This window comes from Salvia miltiorrhiza, chromosome 7 (genome assembly GCF_028751815.1).
Source record: "Salvia miltiorrhiza cultivar Shanhuang (shh) chromosome 7, IMPLAD_Smil_shh, whole genome shotgun sequence".
NCBI lineage: Eukaryota > Viridiplantae > Streptophyta > Magnoliopsida > Lamiales > Lamiaceae > Salvia > Salvia miltiorrhiza.
Window position 1 is genome coordinate 31,874,199 of NC_080393.1, and position 23,094 is coordinate 31,897,292.

Here is a 23,094-nt window from a genome sequence, read left to right on the forward strand (position 1 = left end):
ACTACCCTAATGTCCTGCCTCAAACCGGCGCAGAACAACTCAGACATCTTCTCATCAGTGTCCACTTTCTGTGGAGCAAAACGTGATAAATCACAGAATTCTCGATCATACTCTGCAACCGACTTCTTTCCTTGTCTCAAACTTCCAAATTCAGCCTCTCGTTGCTTACGATAACTCCTCGGTACATACTTCTCAAAAAGGGTAGCCTTGAATTGTTCCCAGGTGTAGTTCTCAATTTGCTCGGGTGTCAGAGTCTTCTGACGTACCTCCCACCAGTAATCGGCTGATCCGATTAGTTGGAAGGACATGCACAACATCCTCTCCTGATCATTACACCTGAGGAACTTAAAGATCCTCTCCAAAGCTCTCACCCAGTCTTCCGCCTCTTGTGGACTTCCAGTCCCACTAAATCCGGGTGGGTTTTGTCGAAGAAAAAGTTCTTCGACTCTCCTCTCAGGTTGCGGTGGTGGCGGGGGAGTATCTTCCCGCCTATCATCTAAATTACGCCCTTGGTTGCGTCTTGGAGGCATTCTGTTTTAACAGAAGATAAATCTCACATCAAACAACATTCCAAGCTTCGTCGAAACTAAACTCAACATACTAACTTAAATCACGCTCAACTCGCCATTCATAAAAGAAATAAAGCTCATCAATGCTAACAAAAGACGACTCTGGTCAACCATATATACCCATCATAAGATTGCCGCTTTAGAGGACTTATACAAAAATTACCATAGTACTTATTATGATGTCACTCTAAGCTAACATCATAAATAGTACTATGTCTCGACGTGGTCATCTCTACCGGCTAACTCATCTAGTTGCTACTCTAGCATACTAGGAACATCTATCTATATATCATCTATAGGGCAATATATAAACATGCCTATCTAAGCATGTCAAAAACATCAAGTACTAAAATCTCCCAACCATATATACATCGCAGCATAAAGAAAAACAACTACTGCCAGGGCGTACTGCCCACACTTTCGCGATCCTCCTCGGCCCTAGCCTCTACCGAATCCTCCATCGGCTCCTCCTCATCCTCATCCTCGGCTATTGCCTCTATCGGATCCTCCATCGGCTCCTCCTCGTCCTCATCCTCGAGTATAGCCTCTCTCGGATCCTCCATCGGCTCCTCCTCATCCTCATCCTCGACTATGGCCTCTCTCAGATCCTCCATCGGCTCCTCCTCGTCCTCACCCTCAACTCTAGCCTCTATCGGATCCTCCTCCAATACGGACTCGATGGCTACCAACCTCTTCTGGAGCTCCCGGTGCGAAAGACATCCCGTCAATAGGTCCGCGTAGAGAATCTGAGTGTTTGTGATGAATCCCATCTCATGCGGGTCCAGTGGCTCAAGACGGCACGTCCCAACTGGAACCTGATGCTCTGGATCGTCCTCGGCAGACCTCTCAACTCCTGTGGGGCGAGATCCTCCAGCCTCCCACTAGTCCTCGCGACTAACTCCAAGAACAGCGGGAATAGTAGGTGAAGGTACACAATATAGAGATGGTGGCCTCTCAAATGAACTAGGCGATCGTATAGCCTGAGGGGCTAGAGCTGGCACTGACTCGTCATGGTATGACCCAAACTTGAGCGGCTCAATCGCAAAAGCCCGGGCCAAATCAAACGGCCTCTCGTGCGGCCCAATCGGGGGAACTCCCCAAGCCAGAAACTGATGGCTCACCACGGCCACGAAACCAGTGAAGTCTCCATAAAGATCAAAGGCATGCCCCACTCGGTAGATGTAATGAGGGGACCATAGCTCCTGCCCATCTCTGCCACTCGTCCGGCAGCAAACTGACTAGGCGCATGATGTTATCCAGACCAGTAACCCCTGCTCGAAGGCTGGCCTCTAGCCACAGTCTATGGTAATGCGCCAGAAACTCTGCCAACGTGTCTCTGTGGCAGATACCGTACATCTCGTACTCATACCTGACCTGTGCTGGGGTCGATCTCATAGTCGTCCGCTTTCGTGCAGTACGAATAATCCTAGCCATCCTATAAGGAAAACTTAAAGGTGACTCGAAGCACTAACTCAGCTCAACTCAGGAAACATAAACAAGCACAACATAACTCAATCAAACAAGTACTTAAAAAGCAAATGCTAATTCTCTCAAGCTTTAGCTCTAAGTTCTCATTTCATCCTTCTACTTAGTAGAAAATCTCTCTAAACAATGATATTAGATTCATCCATCTAAATCATCGTGACTCATCACAACTGCTCAAACATTTCTCATCACAAAACATCTAAAATACATCACATCATAACTCATGCAACATAATAACTCGTTATTAATCATGTTGTCATGCTCAAACTCAAACTATGCATCTTCAAAGTATAACATCATAACTCATCATATAACCTCAACATCATGCTCAAAGTATAACATCATAACTCAACATATAACATCAACATCATGCTCAAAGTATAACATCATAACTCAACATATAATCTCAACATCATGCTCAAAGTATAACATCATAACTCAACATATAACGTCAACATCATGCTCAAAGTATAACATCATAACTCAACATATAACCTCAACATCATGCTCAAAGTATAACATCATAACTCAACATATAACCTCAACATCCTGCTCTTCAAAATTTAATGACAATTAAACTTTGAAATTTTACATACCTCATTGAGCTTGGTGTGATGGTGCGCTGAGCTCACGGTAGTTAATAACTATTAGCCTAGTGACATTCTAGACTAAACTCAAGACTTCTAATTCAGAGCTTTAACCTGCATGCCAAAGCTCTGATACCACTCTGTCGCAGACCGCCCTAACTAGGGATAGTTAGGCCGAGTGATCCACGACTAAGGATGGGGTTAAAGAAGAAGGGGAAGAAAGAGGCGTCATTTATAACCGTAAAACTTACTCATCTTAATAAAACTCGTCATTATTACTCATTTTAAGAAAACTCGTCATAATTACTCATTAATGCTTAATAAAACAGTCTATGAAAGACAACGTAAAACTCAGTTAAAACATTAAGAAAAATGACATAAAACTTAAGTAAAACATTAATCAAGTTAATACATCGACACGAACCATCCTCATAAACTTAAAGTACGACATAACAGTACCAAAAGTGTATTGCAGCAGAAATGTAGCTAGACATATGTATGAAGACTATATTCTAGACAGGTTACATATTTATTAACAACCTTGTAACTCTGCTAAATGCAGCACCATCATCACACCGGCTCAACCTGCACATTTTTTAAAAACATATGCAGGGCTGAGTACAAAAGCACTCAGTGAACACATGCCATACATCTCATCTCATGCTTTATAAAGCTATAAATATTGTCATTGTCATACTTTAAACAAAGCATAAGGAATTTATCTAAAGCCTTATGTTTGCTAAACTCATTTTCGTTTCTCAAAGTTGACTGGCCAGTCTATGTTCTCAAGTAAGTACCATATCTGTTAACTCATGTACTGAGAGGGAGGCCTCCCTCTGCAGCACTGCAATCGGCCAACTTGAAAGCTGACTCACGATCACTGTGTACACTAATTCTACCTCGCGTAGAACCGATATCATTTCTCATACAGATAGATAACATACTAAAATCTCAAATATTTGGCAATGCAATAACTTCAAAATAGGTTTTCAGTTCATCATACGTCAATAATTCAAACGCGTAAACATCTTGATTTTAGCGTAGAAAAGCCCACCTCGTTGCGTCTCTGCAAACAGGTAACGTCTCTCTCTCTCTCTCAAGTCGTCACTTCCCAAACGGACATTCATCGTTATGAAGAATCGATGAGAAAAAGGGTCATCATAACAGAAAACTCACTAATTGAAACTCACATAGGAAAATAAAACTTAACACTCAAACACAAGTAACCCTGCCAGCGCTGACTTGGTAGCCAGTGCTGACCACTCGGCAGAGCTGAACTCACTCTGCAGAGCTGACTCGGCAGAGCTGAAACTCACTCTGCAGAGCTGACTGGCCAGAGCCGAAACTCACTCTGCAGAGCTGACTACTGGCAGAGCTGACCACTCGCAAGGCTGACTCTGCAGAGCTGACCACTCGCAGAGCTGACTTTGCAGAGCTGACCACTCGCAGAGCTAACCCCTTGCAGAGCTGACTCTTAAGAGCTGACCACTCGCAGAGCTGACTCTGCAGAGCTGACCACTCGCAGAGCTGACTCTGCAGAGCTGTCCACTCGCAGAGTTGACTTTGCAGAGCTGACCACTCGCAGAGCTGACCACTCGCAAAGCTGAACTCAACCCGACAAAGCTGAACTTCATCAATCAGAGCTGAACTCAACAGCACTTCAACTGCCAGAGCTGACTCGCTCGGCAGAGCTGAAATCCACACGTCAGAGCTGACCAACCCGACAGAGCTGAACTCAACAGCCAGAGCTGACCAACCCGACAGAGCTGGAATTCACGCCGCCAGAGCTGACTAGCTCAGCAGAGCTGGAATTCACGCAGCAACTCTAAAAGTTCAACACTCACTCATGCTCAGCAAAACACATTCAGATCATCCTACACACTTCCTATCATTTCTCCAGACATCAAAAATAAATCTAACATGCTCAACTTCCAACTTATAACACATAAACTCAAAGAAAACCCTTAACATGCATTTCCCTACTCCACGCACATTTGACAGCCATGCTCTACAAAACATACAACTTATCATGCTTGCTAAAATATAATTTTAACATATATCAAATCCTAGCATGCTCCTAAACATATATAACAAGTCACAACGATTAAAAACAAAGATCGAAGGACAAGCTACGATGAAGAACACGGACGACTGCCCTCATGGGTTTCATAGCTAGGGTTCGAACCATCCTTAACTCATTCATTAAACATGCTCAACAATTACCCAAGTACAACATACTAAAAACTCACGACGATCCGACGTCGTTTCAAAATAAAGTCGAGAATCAACGTTTTTCGACGTCGACTAAGATCGAAAAGAAAACCATCAAAACTTAGGTAGAGATGTTACCTACTTAGATACATGCTCGAAAAGGTGCTCGGGGCTCGTTTCGACGCTCAAATCGGAGCTCAAAAGCTCGAAAAAGCTTTAATGGAGGAAAGGCGTGAAAGAGTGTGTGTTCTTGGTGTTTGTGTGTGTGCTGCGTGAGAGTGATGGGTGTGGGCTGACCCACAGCCGCCTTTTATAGAGAGGGGGAAAGCTTTGGGCGGTTGGGGGGGGGGTGGTTGATGTAGGGTAGGCCTAGATATTTTGGTTATTATTTCCACTTAGTCGTTAAATATCTCGTTTCGTCTCGTCTCGTCTCGTTTTAACGACTAACTACCCGTACTCTTCGTTACTCTCCCTCTCGACTCTCACTCACTTTCATTACACTCGTAATTCTATATAAATATAGAAAACGTAAGCTCGTTCTCAAAATTCTGATAAACGAGCTCGGTTCGTTTATCGAGAAATTCTAATTTACTATTCACTCGTCGTCCAAAAATAAAAACTTTCGTCATTGGACTCGTATCGAAAAACTAAGAATATTTCTCGATGATGTGCACGTAAGATTTTGAAAGTCGACAAAAAGACGAAATAGCAGTATTTTACTACTCATCGTCAAAAAGTCAAAAATTCCTAAAACGTCATAACGGACTCAGATCTCACTTCCGAGTTTATCGTTCTCATTCAAATAATTATCTCGAATTATTCAAATACTCAAACTCAATTACGGATATAAAATCCCACATCATTCTCACATCATCAAAAGAACATCTCAACATCTATAAAATATAACAAGAAAACATCATATACTCATCATCTCTTTACAAAGTAAATCAAACAAGGGATCTAAACCCTAATTACTCAAACTCAAGCAATTAAACACGTCATCAACAGCTCGGGTATTACATATACTTGTTTAACTGACTATCAAAAGATTGATCAGTTAAACCTATAACTCTAGCAGCGTAATATTAAACTTAGTGAAATAGCCTTGAAAGATTTTCTTCACAGAAAATTCCTTAGTTACTCTTTTCAGTTAATCAGTATTAGAGAAATAGAGTTATGCGCAAAGTACTGAATATAAAGCAAGTAAGAACACAAGAGATTTTTACGTGGTTCGAAAAACAACGTTCCCACATCAACGACCAGATGATTAGTCTGACAATCACTCGCTAGTGCCTACGGGTGCACAGCAAACCTGACTGCAATGCTTACGGGTGCAAAGCAAACCTGAACAACTGAAACAACTGTTCTAGTACCAACACACTGAGTTGGATTTCTCTTTCTCCTCTTAGTGCGATAACACACACTAAGAACTTTGAGTCAGAACACTGGTCTGAACTCGCTCTAACTTCAAATGCTTAACTCTAAACAAAGAGAGGTTTGAACTTGTTTTCCAACTAGGATTACTTGAGAACAGACTCTCGCGTAATCAGAATCTAGGCTTAGGACGTATATGAGATATATGCCTAGAAATCAAAGTGAGCTTTGATGATCAGATATTCTGATGGCTTAAGCTTTGATGACTCTCTTCTTCGATTCAATCTTTCATAGATGGTTGAGCTTGGGTAGCAATTTCTACAGAGCTTCGGCTATGTAATTGAATCGGTTCAGATTTTCGGCTGATCCTCGACGCTATTTATAGATGGAGTTCCGAATAGTTCCATTGGAGAGAAGGTCTTCGAAATTCCTACCGTTGTGAGATGTAGTCACTTCATGGGCTGAGGTGGCAATCTTTGCAAGCTCATTCACACTTGAATTTGAATCGGTGTTGTCTTGGAGCTTGTTACTTCTACAGCTTTACACGAAAAGAGGAAGTTTGATCCTTGCAAGGACGGTCGTCAAATCCTCTGTATTTAATACTCTATACATGGCATTTAATGTTGCGTGTCTGATACTCCTTGGTTCAGTCGAGAGTAGAAAGGTCTTGGCCCTTCTCACTTTGCTTCAGTTCTACGATGACATGAATCCTTTGAGTAGCTTCTGACTGGAACTTGCATTCAATCTTTAGTCAGGGAATGTCTCATGATGCTTCAGTCGAGATGACTTCAGTTGCGCTGTCTTTATTCATCAGTCAACAAGCCAGAGTCCTATTCTAAGCACTTTGAACTCTAACACTTGAGTTCAACGAAAAAAACTAATGTTATAGAAAGAACCTAAGAGATTTTGGTATCATCAAAACAAGGGCAATGATATTTCATTCATTTCCCTACAATTACTATATCGGGCGTCTGCAAAAAGTGTACCACTTTCCTTTTAAAGAAATGGTCCCACCATCCACTTTAATCTTTTAACCTTACAAGCACTCTGTATTTACAAAAAAATCCACCCCAAATTCAATCTCAACCACACATCTCATAAAGTGGTGGGACCCTTTCTCCACTACATCAAAATCATCACCAATTTTATTAAATCTCGTGCCCAGCTAAAGTGCTCCACTTTTGACAGACGGAGGGAGTATTTTATAATTCCTCCATAAACGTTCAGTTTTAGCTCAACGTTCAGCTTAACCATATCTTGTGAGTGCGTGGTTGGATTTACTCGTAAAACAAGGGTGATAGCTTCTGGATAATTCGAAAGTTACTGCTGAAGGAAGAATGTTTCAACCATCTCTTGCGAGTGCGTGGTTGGACAGAGCCTCGGATAGGTAGACGGTCCGTAAAACGCAACAGGAACTGACTCCAGAAGCAGTTTTCGACTAAAGGTATAAAGTTGGTTTATGCTTAGATTAATGTTGAAGTGATACGGAAGCATGTTGGGCCATATAATTGTGATTTTATAAAATTGTTTTATAATTGTAGAAAACTCATGACGGTAATTTTGCCTAAAATAATTTCATGTTGGGGTTCTTTCTTAATTTTGTACAAATAATGAACATAAGTGGGGGTCTTTCTATAATTTGTATGAATGCAGGGTAGATTTGTAATAATCATAAAAGTTGTCATGGGGAGTTTGAACAGTTTTAAAAGTATTTGATAATTTGTGGATTTTTTAAAGTTTGTGGGGAAAATGAATTTTCTTCAAAGTTTGTGATATAACACGCAATTAACACTAAATTATACCTAACTAGTCTTACACCAGCGCGAGGTGCTGCAAATATTTAAACATCAATTTTAAAAAAATAGTACGCCTGTCCGTGTGATGGACGATAAGCATCAAAATTAAACATGTATAAATAAATTAATAAATCAATATAAATATTAAAGAGAATAAAAATATAAGCAAATGTTAAATATGTGTCAAAAATAAAATAAAATAAAATAAAATAATCAACATCAATTACTCAATGAAAACTCAATTGAAAACGTAAATTTTCAACTTTATATAAAATGTAATGATAACTATAGTTACCAAACAATTGAAAATTATTTGATAAAATTAGTATTACTTATTATTATAGAGTATTACATGTCATAATAAATAAATAATCTTTTCATACACAAACATAAATAAAAAATTATATATGAAATTATATTTTTAATACATATAACTAATTATTCATCTACAAAGTTATATGGGAAAAAGCAATCGGTTTGAGGTGCTGGAGGGTAGGGAGCTAGAGAATGGAGATACGGCAGCGCGCAGAGATGACTCGATTTTGGGACCTGATTCTGTACTCGATCGGCCCATTGATGCTCATGATAGCCAGGAGGACACGGCTGTTATGGAGGCTCCCGACAGCCCAGTGGATGAGGAGATCATTTGCGAGGCCGTTGTCGGGTCTGAGGTCATTACTGTTGTGGTTCCGTCCACAGACATGGCTGATGATTCGGCATCTCGGTTGGTCATTGAGCCCACACATTCTGCTCAGGAGGAGTTGGCTAGTCGTATTAGCAGGTTAGAGGAGTAGGTTAGTCAGGGGATGCAAATGCTCGTTGACAATCCTAAGCGTCGACCGGGTCGACCTAAAAAGGGCATGGAACGTCCTCAAACTCCGCTGAACCCGATTGACAGTATAAAAAGTCGGCTCAGGAATGCAGAGGATCCAAACATGCGGGTTATGAATAAGGGCGATGTTCTTGACACTCCGTCGTCTGTGGAGTTCTTGAATAAAGTGCACAATACTAAGTCTGGAGGTGCGCTTATGCACAATTTTGTGGTCCATTCTTCTTCTTCAGACGCCGCTCGTGCTATGTCGGCTGTGGTTTCTAAAAGATGGGGAGATATGTTGGATGACGAAGAATCTTTTAACGAGGATGATTTAATGTTCTCTTAGTCTTGGTTGTTTTTCGGTTTTCCGTGACTTTTCGCGGGTGCTTTTTCTTGTTTTTTCGCTTGAACTTCTTTTGCCTTTTTTCTTTTTTAATAAACTTTCTATTTCAGCATCTACAAAGTTATATTTAAATTTATACAAAAAAAAAAACATTTTAAAGAGTTATATAATGAACCAATATATTTTCCTTCACTTTTCTTACATTCTAAACTGTTGAAATTAAAAAATACTCCCTCCGTCCACGAATTAAAGCCCCGTTTGAGGGTGGGCACGGAGACTAAGAAAGCTTAAAAAGGTGTTGTAGATGAAATATAAGGGTAGTTGACTAAAGTGATAAAGTAGTTGACTAAAGTGTTAAAGGTGTTGTGTGGTGGGTCCACTAGTGATAAAGTGTAATAAATATAGAATATAAAAATGATAAAGTTGTTGTAAGGTGGGTCCATTAGTGGCAAAGGGTAGTAAATATAGGAAAAGAAGAAGAGTAAAAAGGTACATAAAGCACAATAGGGCTTTAATTGGTGGACAAAAATTTAAGTGCAAGTAGGGCTTTAATTCGTGGACGGAGGGAGTATGTAAAACACAAAACATGGTATCTGCTTATTTTCACTTTTAAAACACAAAAATAAAAATAAATACATATATAGAAACAAATTTAGTAGCAAAAGTAAGCATTTTACTAAGGAGGGAGGGTTAAAAAAATCATTAAAGGGAATAGAGAGGAAAGATAAAAAAAAAATCAAATTTTTAAATTTATATTTTATAGTGTTGAAATTTTAAAAGTTCTTAAAATTTCTATGGAATTGTAGCAAAAAAAATTATAGATATATCAATGAAATCATACTTAAACATGTTATGCCCAAAAAGAAGAAGATAAAACCGAAAAATAAAAGACAATAAAAAATATTTAAATGAAAATAAAATAAGTAAATGATATAAGTATATAACGAAAAATAAAACAAAATCAATCAAATGAAAATAGATCATTTAAGAAAAAGAACTAAAATAAGAGAGATGAGAGAGAAAACAATTTAATTTAAAACTTTAAACATCAATGCCAAACTCATAACACTGTTGTCCAAACTCGAATGAGTTTCCTATAGTCAAAACTACTCGGACAAGAGCCCTGCTACACATCCTTACATGTTTGTCTATACTCTTTATAATTTATAACTTCATCTATGGTCGAAGAAGGTAGTGATCCCTACTCCACAACTCTGTTACAGCTCTGCGCATGCGAAACTCATAACAACACTAACCATACTCTAAAATGTTTCCATGACGTATGAAAAAAAAACATTATCCATGTCAAGTCTTACCACTTCTTGCAGGGCTGTCTACAATGTCTTAAATTAGTTCTTATAACGCACTTTTCTATCGTATTCTTCAAAATCATACTATGCAATGAATAAGCACTGCTAAAACTCGAATGAATTCCATTAGCTCGAATGAACCTTCTCCGACTCCAACGAGTCCACCAAAACTCGAATAGGTTTCCTACAGCCTTGACTTGCGTTGGTTTCCTATTGCCCATATTTTGAACTGTCAGCACCAGCCTCTTTTACACCCCTGATTTCCTCTAAGTACCATACCTTTCCCCTCCCCCCACTGAATCTCCCCATATAAAGACCTCACTATTTTTGCCCACAAATGACCGCCCCCCACCAGGTACCTCCAAAGCCACTTCTTGACCAACGCTTCATTAAACCACTCTAGATTTCTAAACCTAAGACCTCCCTCCTGCCTATTGACACAAAGCTCTGACCATTTCACCCAATTGATCGCCCCCGAGTTTGATCTCCCACCCCATAAAAACTTGGCACACAAAGAGTTGATATTTCTCACAGTGGTTTTAGGAATCAAAGCAAAGGAGAGTTGCTATAAAGGAATGGCCTGCAATATCGCTTTCACCAGGGTTATGCGCCCCGCCAACGCGAGATTCATATTCTTCCAGCTTTCGATTCTTTTCTTTATCTTCTCCTCCAAAAAACTCCAATCTGCCACCCTATTGCTCCTTCCACCAATTTTCTGGCCTAAGTAAGGGAAAGGACAGCTAGCCACTTTACAATTGAGCTCAACTGCCATTCGTTCCAGTTTATCTCCATCAACCTTAACTCCGATCAAACTACTCTTCTTGAAATTCACCGCTAGCCCGGAGAGGAACTAGAAAAGCTTCAAAAGATATTTCAGCGCATCTGCGTTGCCATCAGAATCCTCTAAAAGAAAGATCGTGTCATCTGCATATTATAGACGTGACACTTTGATTTTGTCCTTGCCAATCTCCGCAGGTTTGATCAGCTATCTTTCCACGGCTCTGTCGATCAGAGAATGAAGTCCCTCAGCAACGATGAGGAAAATAAACGGGGAGAGTGGGTCGCCCTGTCGAAGACCTCTTTCAATTCGAAACTCCCCCGAAGGTGATCCGTTGACCAAAATGTTTGTTGTTGTTGAGAAGAGGCAGCCCTTAATCCAATTTCTCCAGGTAGAGTTGAAGTTAAGACTCTCTAGCATAGCATCAATAAAGTCCCATTCCACTGAATCATAAGCCTTGGCGAAGTCGATTTTGAAAATAACTCTTCCTTTGTTCCTCCTCTTAGCTTCAGCTACCGCCTCGTTTAGAATCACTACCCCGTCAAGGATGTTCCGATTGCTAATGAAGGCAGATTGGTTTTCTGAAACTATTGAATCCAAAACCAACCTCATCCTACCAGCCAGAATCTTGGCTATCACCTTATATAAGTTGCAAATAAGAGAGATAGGACAGTATTCATCAAGGGTGCAGGCCTCCTCTTTTTTCGGTATGAGCACGATGAAAGAGGTATTGCAACCTCGAGGAATTTTCCCGTTGGCGTGAAATTCCTGCATAACTTGTATGAAGTCCTTCTTAATGATCTCCCAAGAGTACTTCCAGAAACTGAGGTTGAAGCCATCTGGTCCCGGACTTTTATTGCCTTCACAGCTCCAGATGGCTTCTTTAATTTCCTTTTCTGAGAATGGTCTGGTCAGCCAGCTTCTATCCTCTTCCGATAACTTTTTCATCGTGAAGTTCTGAGGCAGGATCGGTAAGACTCTGTTTCTTTTTCGGTAAAAACTTTCGAAGTGGTTCTTCACTTCCTTCTTGATGATATTCGGCTCCTCCAGCCACTGATTTCCAATCTTCAATCCCGCCATTTCGTTCTTTTTTCACCTGCCAACAATAGCTCTATGGTAGAAGCTAGAGTTAATATCGCCTTCTTTGAGCCATCGAACCTTAGTTTTTTGTTGAAGTAATTCCACTTTGCTTCTTGACTGGATGATGAGAAGAGCTCTGACTTCATTCCTTCTAATCACCTCACTTTCCTCCAACCCAAGTAAATCATCTCGAGTATACAATTCAAGTAGTTCTGCTTTAAATTCTTCTATCTTCTGCTGAATGACACCAAAGGTCGATCTATTCCAATCTTTCAGTGCCTCCTTCAGTTTCTTGAAGCATGGATGAAAAGTTTGAAAATTTACCAGACTTAGCTAATTAGAGCAACTGCACCTTCAAAAGCATTCATCTCGTATCCTGCCAAATATGAATTACATTTATATTTGTTTAAATCTTTTTTTCAACCAAAATGAATATGAATTAGTGTTTGTCTTACTAATTCAACACTTGGGACTTCCAGATGTAATTTGTTTCGTATTTTTTTTTTAATGTGTGATTGAGATCTAGTTACTGAATTCCTACAACATCTCCATTCGTACTAATTTCGATAATAAAATATTTTTTTAATCACCTATTCAATTTATCATTTTTATCCGTCCTCATAAAATATATCTAATTTTTCACTCACAATAAAGTGAGACTCTTACTTCGCTCACAATACATTCAACTACTTTAATAAAATTCGTATCATTTAGAAATGAATACTCTATCTGTCCACCAAAAATATAACGGCACATGTTTTAATAAAATTGGTGATGATTTTTATGTAATGGAGAAAGGGTCCCACCATTTTATAAGATATGTGGTTGAGATTGAATTTGAGGTGATTTTTTTTAAAAAAATAAGAAGTATTTATAAGAATAAAAGTTAAGAAATAGATGTGAGCCATGTTCTCAAAAGGAAAATAGCATATTTTTGGTGGATGCCATATATGACAAAAGTGACATAATTTTCGTGGACGAAGAGAGTATTTTGTATAAGAACGGAATGAATATAATTTATTGTTCAAAATACGTCTAGATTTACTTCTATCTCATTTTTCCTTCTTCCTTTCTTTTTTCGGGAATGGGGAGTTTCCGCCCTTCCGGTAATTGAATTATCCTTTTTTTTTGCTACATGTAATTGAATAATCAAGACCATATAATATATAATCGTATACCAACAAAGTAAGATACAAAATAATACTCTCTCCGTCCCATTACAAATGTCACATTACTTTTTGGCATGAAAATTAAGAAATGTATAAAAAGTTAGAAAGTAGATAAAGTAGGTTGATGAAAATTATTTAAATAATAGAGAGAATATATTGCCAAAAAAGAAATGTGACATTTTTAATGGGACATCCCATTATAAAAAATGAGATGTTTGTAATGGGACGGATGAAGTAATGAAATTGGAGAGAACCCCTTGTTTGAAGTCTTTTCTCGGTAATCCTAATTAAACACTAATGTGCGTTTATTTTTATTGTAAAATTTTCATTGAAAATGATATAAATATGAGAAAATATAATAATTTTCTCAATTTTTTATCATATATTTACTAAAGATAAAAAGATGAGAAAATGATGGAAAATATTTTCACACCCCTATCATAAAATAGGTAAATATCATGAAAACCCCTGAAGTATACCCGTTTTATCAAAAATACACTGAAACTTTCAAAATGTTCTCTAAACCCTCAAACTATCAAGTTTTTATCAAATATATCCCGCATTTATTTTTCGGTCACCAAAATCATGATGTGGCTCGCCGAATGCCACAATGTAATTTATATTCTATTTTTCTAAAATACAATGGTAAAAACGACGTCGTTTCGTACCATATCATTAAAAAAATTCACTCTGAAATTTAAAATTCACTCCTATCGTGTTTGAAATTCACGCTAATAATAATCTAGAATTAGGGATAAACACGATAGAATATAGTACGAAACGAAGTCGTTTTTTCTATGTAGTTAAAAAAATAGAATATAAATTACATTGTGGCATCCGGCGAGTCGCATCACGTTTCTGGTAACCGAAAAATAGGTGCAGGATGTATTTGATAAAAATCTAATAGTTTGAGGGTTTAGAGAACATTTCGAAAGTTTTAGGGTATTTTTGATAAAGTGGATATAGTTCAGAGGTTTTCATGATATTTACCCCATAAAATAATACTATCCAATATTAAAGAGAAAAAAAGTGAAAAATAGCTGTCTGAAAAAAATATTCTATTATATTCAAAGAATTTTTTTATCATAATAAATATATGAAAATAATAAAAAATGGATAAAAATATATTTTGTCTCGTTTTGTATAGCAAAGGCCCTAACAAATTTTGGGTTATAGTAACAAATGTTATAGCAAAGGCCCTAACAAATTTTGGGTTACAGTAACAATACTTCACTAACATGTCACGTAACATCATTATTTTTCAGTTATATATAACTATGCTGTATGGTTAGATTCTTCATCAATCCCAAGTAAGAGAAAGTTAAAAAAAAAAACATATAAATAAAAAATCAGTAAAAGAAAAGAGTAATGTGAATCTAGAACAGCAAAAGAAGGAAAGAAGAACTGTAGCACTCACAACTCAGAAGTGTGATTATTGGCCAACCCAAAAAATAAAAAATAAAAAAGAGAAGTTGGACAAGCATGATGAGGTCCAACACCTATCACCCTTTAGTGGGGCCCGCAGACTGCTTTTGGTGGGGGCCCATGAACTCATTTTTCTTCGCTGGTGGGGGCCCATGGGAAGCCGGGCAGGGACAGCCGGGCAGGATTTTGGCAAAGTTAAAGCTGTTTCCGGATCCAAAGTTGACAACACCACCCCCTCTCTCTCTCCCCAACCTTTAATTATTAATTTAGTACTTGGCAAATACTATTATTTATATTACTAATTGTAATAATAAAATAAAATGCAACACTTCCTGAATAGTGGAGGAGAGCGCCTGCCAGAAACAGATAAATTTAGACAAAAAATGATCGCAAATTTTAGAACGTTAGAAGTTAGAACCCTACAAAAATCTACCTTGAAATTCCAACATTCAATTTTAAAGTTGTCTATTGCTGTGCTACTGAGCCACATTATGGAGCTCTAGTGTCAACTTTCTTATTTTTAATTTAGTGTCAGCATAATCTAACCTATTTTATATATTAAGCCGCAATTAATCAAGTCATATCTGGCTAGAGACACAGCACCAAATAGAAGATTCGAGATACTTTTTTTAAAAATAGCAGAAACGGGCAAAAATAGCATATGCGAAAACAAATTATCAGAAAAGGTAAAAAACGATCATGTTCCCAAATAACTCGAGCCGTATATATATGCAAATACAATCCCTTTCAGATTCAGTGGTGAGGTAATATTTTGTCTCAGAAATAGAAATAAAAGATAAATGACAATATTTCGTTTCCTTTTATTACGATTTATTTCCATGTTTAATTTTATATACAAATAATAAAAAAAATGTGATCGTCGTCAAAAGTGTGAAGGCTCCGCTGCTTTACCAACATTCTTTAATCCGTTTTTTTTAGGAAAAAAAAAATCTTTAATCCGTCGCTTAATTTCTTTTGCTTCTTTTCTAAAGTTGCAAGTCTTCTTTGGCTGTCGCATTGTTCAAACCGCCCATTTTCTCATTTCTCATATTAACCCAAATTAATCCACCACTCTTCTTCCTCCTCCTTCTCCTCTCTCTCTCTTGAATCTCGTATTCTGCTTCTTTCGTTTTCTTAATTCTTGTTAAACATATACTTACTGTACATACAATCAGCACCAGAGAGAGAAAGAAAAAGAAAAAGCATGGCTGCAAACAGATTTGCAACGATGTTGCACAGAAACACCAACAAAATCACAGTGATTCTCATCTACGCAGTGCTGGAATGGATTCTGATCTTCCTCCTCCTGTTGAACTCCCTCTTTTCCTACATGATCATCAAATTCGCGGAGTTCTTCGGGCTGAAGCCGCCGTGCTTGTGGTGCACGAGAATCGATCACGTTTTGGATCCCGTGAAAGGGGACAGGAACATGCACCGGGATCTTCTCTGCGAAGCCCACTGCAAGGAGGTTTCGAGGCTGGGTTACTGTTCGAATCATCGGAAGTTGGTGGATTCCGAGGCTATGTGTGAGGATTGCTTGTCCTCGCGGCCGGAGCTTGGGGGATCGTCCAAGAATTTCGCCGTGTTTCCATGGATGAAAGGGTTTGGAGTAATGCAGAAAGGTGTGGAAACGATAGGTGAGAATTGTGGGGTGAGTTTGAACTGTTGTTGTTGTGGGGTGTGTTTAGATGATGGTGCTAAGTACTCACCTTATATTCTGCTCAAGACTTCGTCTTGGGATGTTTTGGAGTGTGCCCACAAAGAGAATTTGATTATTGGTGATGATCGAGTTGAACAAGGGTTTGATGATTCTACTGAGAAGATTCTGGATTCTTCTGCTGATGAAAAGGTTGAGATTGATGGGAATTCGGAAGCAGATGAAGACGAGGCTGTTTGTGTTTCTGCGGATTTTGATGAGCCAAAATCGTTGGAAAATGAGGTGCTGAGAGAAAGGGAAACTGTGGAGGAAGAGAAGTCGATTTTGACAATGAAGGATAAGTCTGTGCAGGTATGTGTTGAAGAAGATGAAATTCCACCTCAGCATCTGGAGTTTTTCCTGGACTACAGCGGTCACACATTGGTTCCGATTGAATTGATCGATGAGCATCACGGTGAGGAGAATGATAGGATTGAAGGTGATGATGATATAAGCAAGGTTGATGAGAGAGAGGCATTGGTTTTGGAGATTGAGAGAAAAGAGGAGAAGAAGGCTGATGCATTTCTTGATGTTGATATCAATGAGGAACCTACATACACGATGCTTCAAGCCATGGAAATGGAAGAGGATGAAAACTCTCTTGTGTTTCATGCCAAAGACTCTCATTTTGAGACGTTTCCACTGGCGCGGTGGCCTTCTGTGGAGGCTAATGACGATCAAGAAATGGTTGGAGCACCAGTGGAGGAACAATCAGATGATCGTGCAGGTATATTGCATTTTATTTGTTTTTGTTTCTGAGCTTTCTTTGCTAAGAATTATATGATTGATATCATGAATGTTTGAAGTGAGATGCGTTTGGATTGAGAATTGAAACAATGCTGTTTTCTTTAGATAATGTAGCATGTGAGGAGGTTGCTCAGGCAAGCAATGAAAATGAAGCAGATGTCTCAATTGGAACTGAAATTCCTGACTTAGATATTGCAGATGAGATTATACAAATTCAAGATTCTGTTCATTCGTATGAATGCACTCCTTCAACGAGTTGTGCTGATCTTTATGCACTATATGATGATCATGGTAATTTTGGAATTCTTGCTTGTATGAATTATGCTTTAGTTAATTGGATTTTTCTTTTTGAATCAAATTTTTTGTTCTATTAGGTCCTAAGGAAGTTGAGGAGCAGATGGTGGAGCTAGAATCGTTATCGTTTGAGGATAGGGAGCATATGAAGGAGAACGAGCCTTCATTTCAGATGGAGGTGAATGAAACTGAAGAGGAAGAGGATAAGTTCCCTGATACGCCCACGTCTATGGATAGCCTCAACCAGTTGCACAAGAAGTTTCTACTGCTCGAGAAAAGGGATTCGGGGGCTGAAGAGTCACTGGATGGGAGTGTGACAAGTGAGTTGGAAGGCGGTGATGGAGTTGTCACTGTTGAGCGGTTGAAGGCCGCCCTGAGATCAGAACGCAAGGCTTTGCAAGCATTGTACGCGGAGTTGGAAGAGGAGCGGAGTGCTTCTGCTGTGGCAGCCAATCAGACGATGGCGATGATAAACAGGCTTCAAGAAGAGAAGGCAGCGATGCAGATGGAGGCGCTTCAGTATCAGAGGATGATGGAGGAGCAGTCGGAATACGATCAAGAAGCTCTGCAGCTCATGAACGAGCTTATGGTGAAGAGAGAGAGGGAGAAGCAGGAGGTGGAGAAGGAGTTGGAAGGGTATAGGAAGAAGCTATTTGAGTATGAGACGAGGGAGAAGGTGAGGACATTGAGGAAAAGCAAAGATGGGAGCACGAGGAGTGGATTCTCATCGGCTTCGTGTAGCAACGCTGAGGACAGCGATGGATTGTCCATTGATCTGAATCAAGAAGCCAAGGAAGAAGAGGGCTTTTACAGCCATCAAGAAAAATACGAAAACCAGAACACGCCTGTTGATGCAGTCGTCAACTTGGAGCAATCTTTAGCCGATTTTGAGGAAGAGAGGATGTCCATACTCGAGCAGCTCAAGGTCCTAGAAGAGAAGCTCTTGACATTGGATGATAATGATGATGATGATGACAAGGAGCAACATTTTGAGGAAGAAAATGGCCACCATCATCGACATCTCAATGGTGAAACAAATGGACATGCAAATGGATATGCTAAAGAAACAACGAATGGGAAGCATCATCATCAACACAGAAGAATCGCGGGCCACAAGGGGAAATCGCTGCTTCCCCTCTTCGATGCAATCTGTGATGAAAACGGAGACACCATGGTGAATGGAAACGGAGTGCACGATTCTTCTCATGATGAATCAGAGTTCGAAATGGAGAACAAGCTCGCCATCGAAGAGGAGGTGGACCATCTCTACGAGAGACTACAAGCCCTCGAGGCAGATAGGGAGTTTCTCAAGCACTGCATTAGCTCTCTGAAGAAAGGTGACAAGGGTATGGATCTCCTCCAAGAAATCCTGCAGCATCTGCGTGATCTCCGCAACGTCGAGCTTCGAGTCAAAAATATGGGCGAAAGCGCTTTAATATGAATGAAACAAGTGTCCATCCATCTCCACAAAACATTCATGGTAAATATCTCAATCCCATATAATTGTCCATTGTCGAGCATACTAAACTATAAAGATCATATTTTTCTTACACCCTTTTTCTCACTGTCAAAGGTAATCCAAAGCTACCAACGGTTTGATGCAAAAGATACAGCTAATGTGGAGAGGGAATTGAAGGCTCTTGTTTTTGTGGTAAAATTTGCAGACAAGAATTTGAAATCTGCTGGAGTTTTGGTCCTTTGTTTCCTTGTCATTTTGTCATAATAGACCCAATTTTTTTTGTGGGTATATAAGAGTCCATCTACACCCCTTTGTGGGAAAAGGGGGGTGATGAATGTATGTGTGTGTAGTCTAGTGAGCACAAATAGCTGTCACTTTTGTATGTTTTTGTGAGTTGACATTTCATTAGGCATTTAGGAGTAGCTTAGTTCCATTTTTCATTTTTTTGAAGAGAGAGAGAGGGGAAAGAGGGGTAAGTAACTTCCTATTTCCAAGTCTCATTATATTTGCATCATTCTAATTAATCAGAGTTTATTTATTTGTTTGGAAGGTCTAGTTGTAAACTACTTGTACCCATCTGTAAGTATATAAAATAATGAGTGTGTTTGCATACTTTTTTTTTCTTTTTTCCTTTAGTTTCAGTTTTTCATTGTCTGTTTGCTGTCAAGTACAGGTGCACAGTGATTTTCTTTTCTTAGTAAAATCTAATTAATATTTGGTAGAAAAAGGTTGCTTTCGCAAAGAATTATGCTTTAAGCATCAACAAACTTTCTGGTGGGACTATTATGCTTTGAAGAGACACACTTAGTAGAATTTAATACAATTGCATAATGGAAATAGATTACAAATTACAGCTAAGCAGAGCCGCTTAAGGGCATGATTACATGCAACTTAATCATTCCTAATCCTAATCACAATAGCAATGACATTGCGACAGTTATACACGCATAAATCAAGAATCTTTGTTAAGAGCAATCCAATGCACAAAAAAATGAAAATAATCTATAATATAAACCTCATCGCTTCCTTCTTCTAAGATTAAAAAAAAAAATGAAAATATTCTATAATATAAAATGAGAGTTTTCTCGACCTTTTTTTTTCTTTCAGTTTTCTTTCTTTTCTCCCATTATTTTTCTCTTTCTTCTCTTTTTCTTTTTTGTTTTGATTATTTTTAAATATCATCAAATGTGACTTCCAAAAAAATGTTCCCTTAAATTTAAGTTCGTGAAAAGATGTTTAATATGGTATAAAAATAATCAAAAATGAACTCTCTTCAATAAAATTTTAAAACCTTTTATTTTTCTCTCCTTCCTATTAATGTTGAACATACGATTTTTTTTCTTTATTTTCTTTTATATATTAATTTTATTTATTTTATTTCCTATACATTTTTGTGATTTTCTACTTATACATTCCCTCCATCCACAATACCACTTTATAGGAGGGAGTGGTACGGGTTTTAAGATGAGATTGTTGAGTGTATTGACTATTGAGAGTAGTGAAAAAAGTGTTGTAACTAATGTTGTGTTGTTTTAATTTGTATTTGGAGTGGTGAAAATATGAAAAGTAAGGGTAAATGAGGTATTATTAGTGATGGGGTATAGTCCAAAAATAAAAAGGGAAGTCTTTTATGAACGTTCGGTAGAAGGAAATGTAGGAAGTTTTATTGAGGATGATTAGAGTATATTTAAATTGTAATACTGTTTAATGCAACTATGAATATTGATATAACATTCATTCATTTAGGACTCTTTAAATTTGAAAAGGTAGAATCTATAATAATTTTAATTTAAATTATGCTATTTAAATTTGAAAAGTTTTAGTGATTGATATTTAATTATATATCTAAAGAATAGTATTTCTTATTTGGTTTAAATTTTTTATTTTTTGGTTATGTTTGTTTATAGTTTATTTATTTATATAAAAAAATATGCTATTATCTTTTCTCAGTTAAATTTACTTTTGGGTTGACATTTATACATATTAAAAATTAAATATGTTCTACTTTTTCTGTATAATTTAACTATTATTATACAGTATTCATTAAATTTAATACTCAAGTAATCTATATCTATATATAATTTAAAAATATATTATTGATTTATTTTATTTTTTTGCTAAATTAATGGCAATTTTACAATTATAGATATTAATTTAAGACAATCTTTTAGAATTTGAAGAGGGAATAGAGAGGAGAGAGGAGAGATGAGAGAGAAGAGATGATAGAAGTTAAATTGTGAAAGAGTGATGAAAGAGAGAGAGAGAAGAAATAGGGAGTAAAAAAAACATATTTTGTAAATTTGTCAAAAAAAGAAAAAAAAAGAAATAGGGAGTAAAAATGAGAGAGAAAAATATTTTAAAACTTTAAATATAAAGTATATTATTTGTTTCAGATTTATTTCATTAGGATCTTTATTAAAATAAGATTTCATTAAAAAGAGAAAAAAGAAAGACAACAACATAAACCCTTGAAAGCACAGAAAAAGCAGACTGAGGGCCGAGCCTCATTAAAACCTCATCATGAGGAAAAAAGAATACTCGTCTAGAAAGAAAAGTGTCGGAAGCTGAGGTGGGAGAATCTCAGAAGCTCCGGCCGAACCATCGCTCCTAGATAATATTTCATCAGGATCTTTAGTTTAAGATTCTATTAAATATTTTTTCATAAATAAAAATATAAATGCAATACAAATATATATATATATATATATATATATATATATATATATATGGTCCAGTTATAGTGAGAACCACAATTATCGTGAGAACATAAGAACCAATAAAATTACTGCATCTGCTATACAAATTAATGCATCCGCTATTAAATTTAATGCATCCGAAAAAAATAATTTTTTTGCTCCCTTCAGGATTCGAACCCAGCACCTGCATCCATCCACCGTAGATCTTGATGATCGAATGACTTAAAATGGTTCTACGTTCTTATTTTATTAGTGGTTCTTATTTGAACCTCTCCCTATATATATATATATATATATATATATCATTTCCCGAAATAATGTTGTTTTACCATTAAAATCTTAAAAATCGTGAAATTTGATTTATGAAGAAATATTCAATGTACGTCTTAAATTAAAGATTATGACAAAATCTTTAATTTGAGATAGAAATAATCAAAAATAAAATTGAAAAAAAATAATATATGTGTCTTTAAATTTTAAGAATAAACTTTTTCTTGTCTCATTAATGTTTTTTTTTTTTTTAATCCAAAGAAAGGAAAAACACACTCATACCCTAGCTCTCTAGGTGACTCGAACCCCCGACCTACTGGTTGGAGGAGAAGCGTCTTACCAACAGACTGCACTTCATCGTCTCTGTCTCATTAATGTTGAACATACTAGTATAATTTTATTTTATTTTTTATATCAATTATTATGATTTTATTTACATATTTATTTATTATAATAATTTTTAGTGTAATTAAGGAGGAAGAAATTGCATTGTTTCATTTTAGAACTCTTTAATTTTAAAAATCATAAAAAATAAATTTAGAATGAATAAGTTATGGTAATTTAAAGTTTTAAGATATATTTTTTCATTCTACTATGTTAATTTTATTTATTTTTCTATATATTTTTTGTATTTTTAAAGGGAAAAGAAATAAATACCGTGTTTTATGTTTTACATGTTTTTTAATCATAATAGTTTAGAATGTAATAAAGGTGAAAGGAAAATATATTGGTTCATATAACTCTTTTCTTAAAAAATATAATTTTAATATAACTTTGTAGATGAATAATGAGTTATATATATGAAAAATATAATTTCAAATATGACTTTTTATTTATGTTTGTGTATAAAATATTTATTTATTCATTTATTATGACGAGCGATACTCTACATAATAATAATGTGTAATGCTAATTTTCATTATAAAATAATTTTCAACTAGTTAACAACTGTAATTATCATTACAATTTATACAACGTTGAAAATTTTACG

At 37.0% G+C, this 23,094-nt stretch overlaps 1 protein-coding gene across 1 annotated transcript; it reads left to right on the forward strand.

The window, feature by feature from the left end:
- The first annotated feature begins 15,744 nt into the window (after positions 1-15,744).
- On the forward strand, positions 15,745-19,749 carry LOC130995922 (myosin-binding protein 2). The gene is made up of 4 exons (XM_057921420.1): positions 15,745-17,364; positions 17,490-17,675; positions 17,759-19,158; positions 19,252-19,749. The coding sequence occupies exons 1-3, from the start codon at positions 16,146-16,148 to the stop codon at positions 19,117-19,119; spliced, it is 2,766 nt and encodes a 921-aa protein (XP_057777403.1). The 5' UTR covers positions 15,745-16,145; the 3' UTR covers positions 19,120-19,158; positions 19,252-19,749.
- The last annotated feature ends 3,345 nt before the right edge of the window (positions 19,750-23,094 follow it).